Raw genomic sequence first — 3,019 nt, forward strand, 5'->3', positions numbered from 1 at the left:
TAAACATAATTAAGGGATCAGCAACAGTTGCTTCATCACATACCGAAGTTCAGAAATAGCAGCTAACGTGCTAAGTTGGAGTTTTAGCATTTTAGCTGCTATTTCTGAACTTCGGTATGTGGTGAAGCAATTGTTGCTGATCCCTTAATTATGTTTATAAATGTATAAGAACTTTTAAATAAGTTCTTCACCGATAATGGTGTTTACATACCGAAGGGCTTGGTAAAAATTATTAATTATTAATAACACCACATTTATTAATAAATTAATAATCCTTTACCCTTTTATATGTCTGTCAACATGTTTTCTATCTCAAGCTATCTTTATAAAGTTTGTATCTCCAGATAGTGTTATCTTTTGCATGTCAAGAAATTTTCATATATTTTATATTAGATATCTTTATAGTTTGGGTTTTAAAAAAAAATAAATATTTATATTCTTGTTTCCCTGGTTCCCAGAGAAAGATAACAATGCTGACAGCCTGTTTGTTTGGTCATATCCATCCATTAGTGGTGAACAGCAAGAGAAATTTCTGCATCGCTGCAATGTTGCAACAGAGGCATCCCCTCACATAGAGTTTTTGTACAGCCAGTCTGAACGACATTGGTATTACATTTATACAACACAAGTACCTCTGAACTGTCACAGCTTACCTAAGGTTTGTTTCACTATTATTTTTACTCTACATGATCATCATCATTGTTCTAATATACATTTTACCATGTTGGTATGCGTTGGGCTTGTTGACAGTATAGAATATCCCTATTTGTCCTAATTTTATGAATCTTGTCTGTGAAGCACAACATCTTGAGATATATGAAGGGGTACAGTAAAGTTCCTGGTTTTAAGGGTATCATGAAAGGCCTGGTTGAAGGCCCAACCTTCTGAGTTCTTTTACAGAACTTAGAAAAACTAAAGGACCACTACAATAAGTATGTGAATAAACCATAATTAACTGATCCTCCTGTATTTTCTTTTACCCAAAACCAGGAACTTTTCAGCATCCTCTCGTACCTCCATCACTTCTTGTATCTTGTCCTTCCTCTGCTCATTATCTGTTCACATTACATTACATTACATCATCAATTCCAATGCAGTCTTCTCCTCATGCATGCATCAATTAATGCCTTTAATAACCATTCACTCTCTCATCTCACTTGTAAGTTAACTTTACATTCTTGCCTCATTTCTCTCCAAGAAGGAATAGAAAAAGTAGATGCAGCATGGAAGAGTAAATGAATAAACTAATATTTTACTTTTACAGGTAACCTTTGTGTCTTTGGTTTTAGTTGCCAAAACCTTTCAACCAGAGCAATACAAAGCCTTGTGTGAAGTTCTCAGCAGTGTCTACATGAAGTCTGCTAGTCCAGCAACAATGTTACAGTGTTACTTGAATGTTGTGACCAATGGGGAATGTAAAACAGAAGACAAGATGCATTTCACAGCAAAAGACTTTGATGTCAGGCAAGCTTATGCTGCATCTAACTTGAGAAGTGAGTAAAGAACCCATGATTAACCCTTTAGCATTTAAACCGGCCACATCTGACCCAAATATTCTACCTGTTTTATGTTGAAGCTGGCCAGATCTGGCCTCTTACACCTACTCTGCAATGTCATTCTAAAAATAATGAATGACATCCTCGAAATCTCAAAAGTATGAGGTAAGCCATGATGAATTGAGAACAATGTGAATAAAGACACATTATATTTGACAGTAATCTGAATGTTCTCTCCTGGTCTCTCATGTTATCACCAATACTGTTTTCCTTACCTAAGTTCAACACCAACCACTTCGTCCAATCCTTCATGTCCAGGATATCTTTTGAAATTTCATTCTGCCCTGCATTTTTCTTGCAGTTGTCAATTTGCAGATGTTGAAGTAGAACATCAGACACAACAAAATCATTAGTCTCAGAGAATGTGTGAAAGTCATGCACACAGCCAGGCTCTCCTTATTAAACCCTTTAACAAAAAAGTAAAAACAAAAGATTAAAAAAAACAACAACAAAGTAATATTCATTCAGTAGTCATCAATCTTTTGTTTTTAGTGTTTGGATTTTACTCAGGTAAAATGTTTTTCACTTCCAGGTGTTATACAAATCTTTGGAGTGGAAACAATTCTAATTTACACTGCACAGTTACTGAAAAAGTCTATTGTAGTCTACCATCCTAAAATAAGTGAATTGCTGACCTTTAATCGGTAAGTAAATGGTATATTTTTGGTGTGTGTCCAGCATATGAATATATATGTGTGTATGTGTATATATATTTTTAAATATATATATGTGTATATGTGATATATTTTTGAAATACAAGGAAGGTGCTGAAAAGTTCCTGGCTTTGGATAAAAGGAGATATAGGCAGATCAGTTAATTATGATTCTATTCAACATATTCCCCTCTGAGAGTCACACACTTATTGCAGTGGTCCTTCAGTTTTTCTAATCTTTGTAAAAGAATTTGGAAGGTTGGGCCTCCAACCAGGCCTTTCACGATACCCTTAAAGCCAGGAACTTTCCAGTACCCCCTTGTGTGTGTGTGTGCACTCGCACATGGTTACACATACTCATGCACATATATATATGACTATATAAGAATTTTGTTTTGGTTTTTCAATTTACAGGAGTTTACCAGCACTAGCATGGCACCGTCAAGACTGGGGCAACTTGTTTCCTTACATCACACTGGACAATACAGATATTGAGACTGATTTGAAAAGTCGAACATCTTATATTGCTGGTTTTACTGATGCCTTGATTCAGAACAGGTATTGTTGTCTTCAGTAACTCTCTCTCTCTCTCTCTCTCTTGGCTGGGTAACCAAATACTTCCTCTATAGCAAGACACCTGTTTCTGCCTCTCTGTCTCTTTGTCACACTCTAATCTTTCATCATCTGACACAAGATCACCTCCTCTAATGCGAGTTCTCACTATGCATTTGGTCTATAGTCTACACTTTCTGAAAATAGAGGTATCTTCAATAAATCAAGAATTTATTTGATATATCAAATAAATTTTGAT

At 35.3% G+C, this 3,019-nt stretch overlaps 1 protein-coding gene across 1 annotated transcript in view; it reads left to right on the top strand.

Annotated features, from left to right (window-relative positions):
- LOC106876385 (DENN domain-containing protein 10) overlaps positions 1-3,019 on the top strand; it is a 6,658-nt gene that overhangs the window by 1,184 nt on the left and 2,455 nt on the right. Inside the window, exons 2-5 of the mRNA XM_014924899.2 lie at positions 459-658; positions 1,265-1,493; positions 2,089-2,200; positions 2,623-2,766. Of these exons, the coding sequence (XP_014780385.1) occupies positions 459-658; positions 1,265-1,493; positions 2,089-2,200; positions 2,623-2,766 (685 nt within the window). The remainder of the gene's footprint in view (positions 1-458; positions 659-1,264; positions 1,494-2,088; positions 2,201-2,622; positions 2,767-3,019) is intronic.

Source organism: Octopus bimaculoides, chromosome 14 (genome assembly GCF_001194135.2).
Source record: "Octopus bimaculoides isolate UCB-OBI-ISO-001 chromosome 14, ASM119413v2, whole genome shotgun sequence".
Taxonomy (NCBI): Eukaryota; Metazoa; Mollusca; class Cephalopoda; order Octopoda; family Octopodidae; genus Octopus; species Octopus bimaculoides.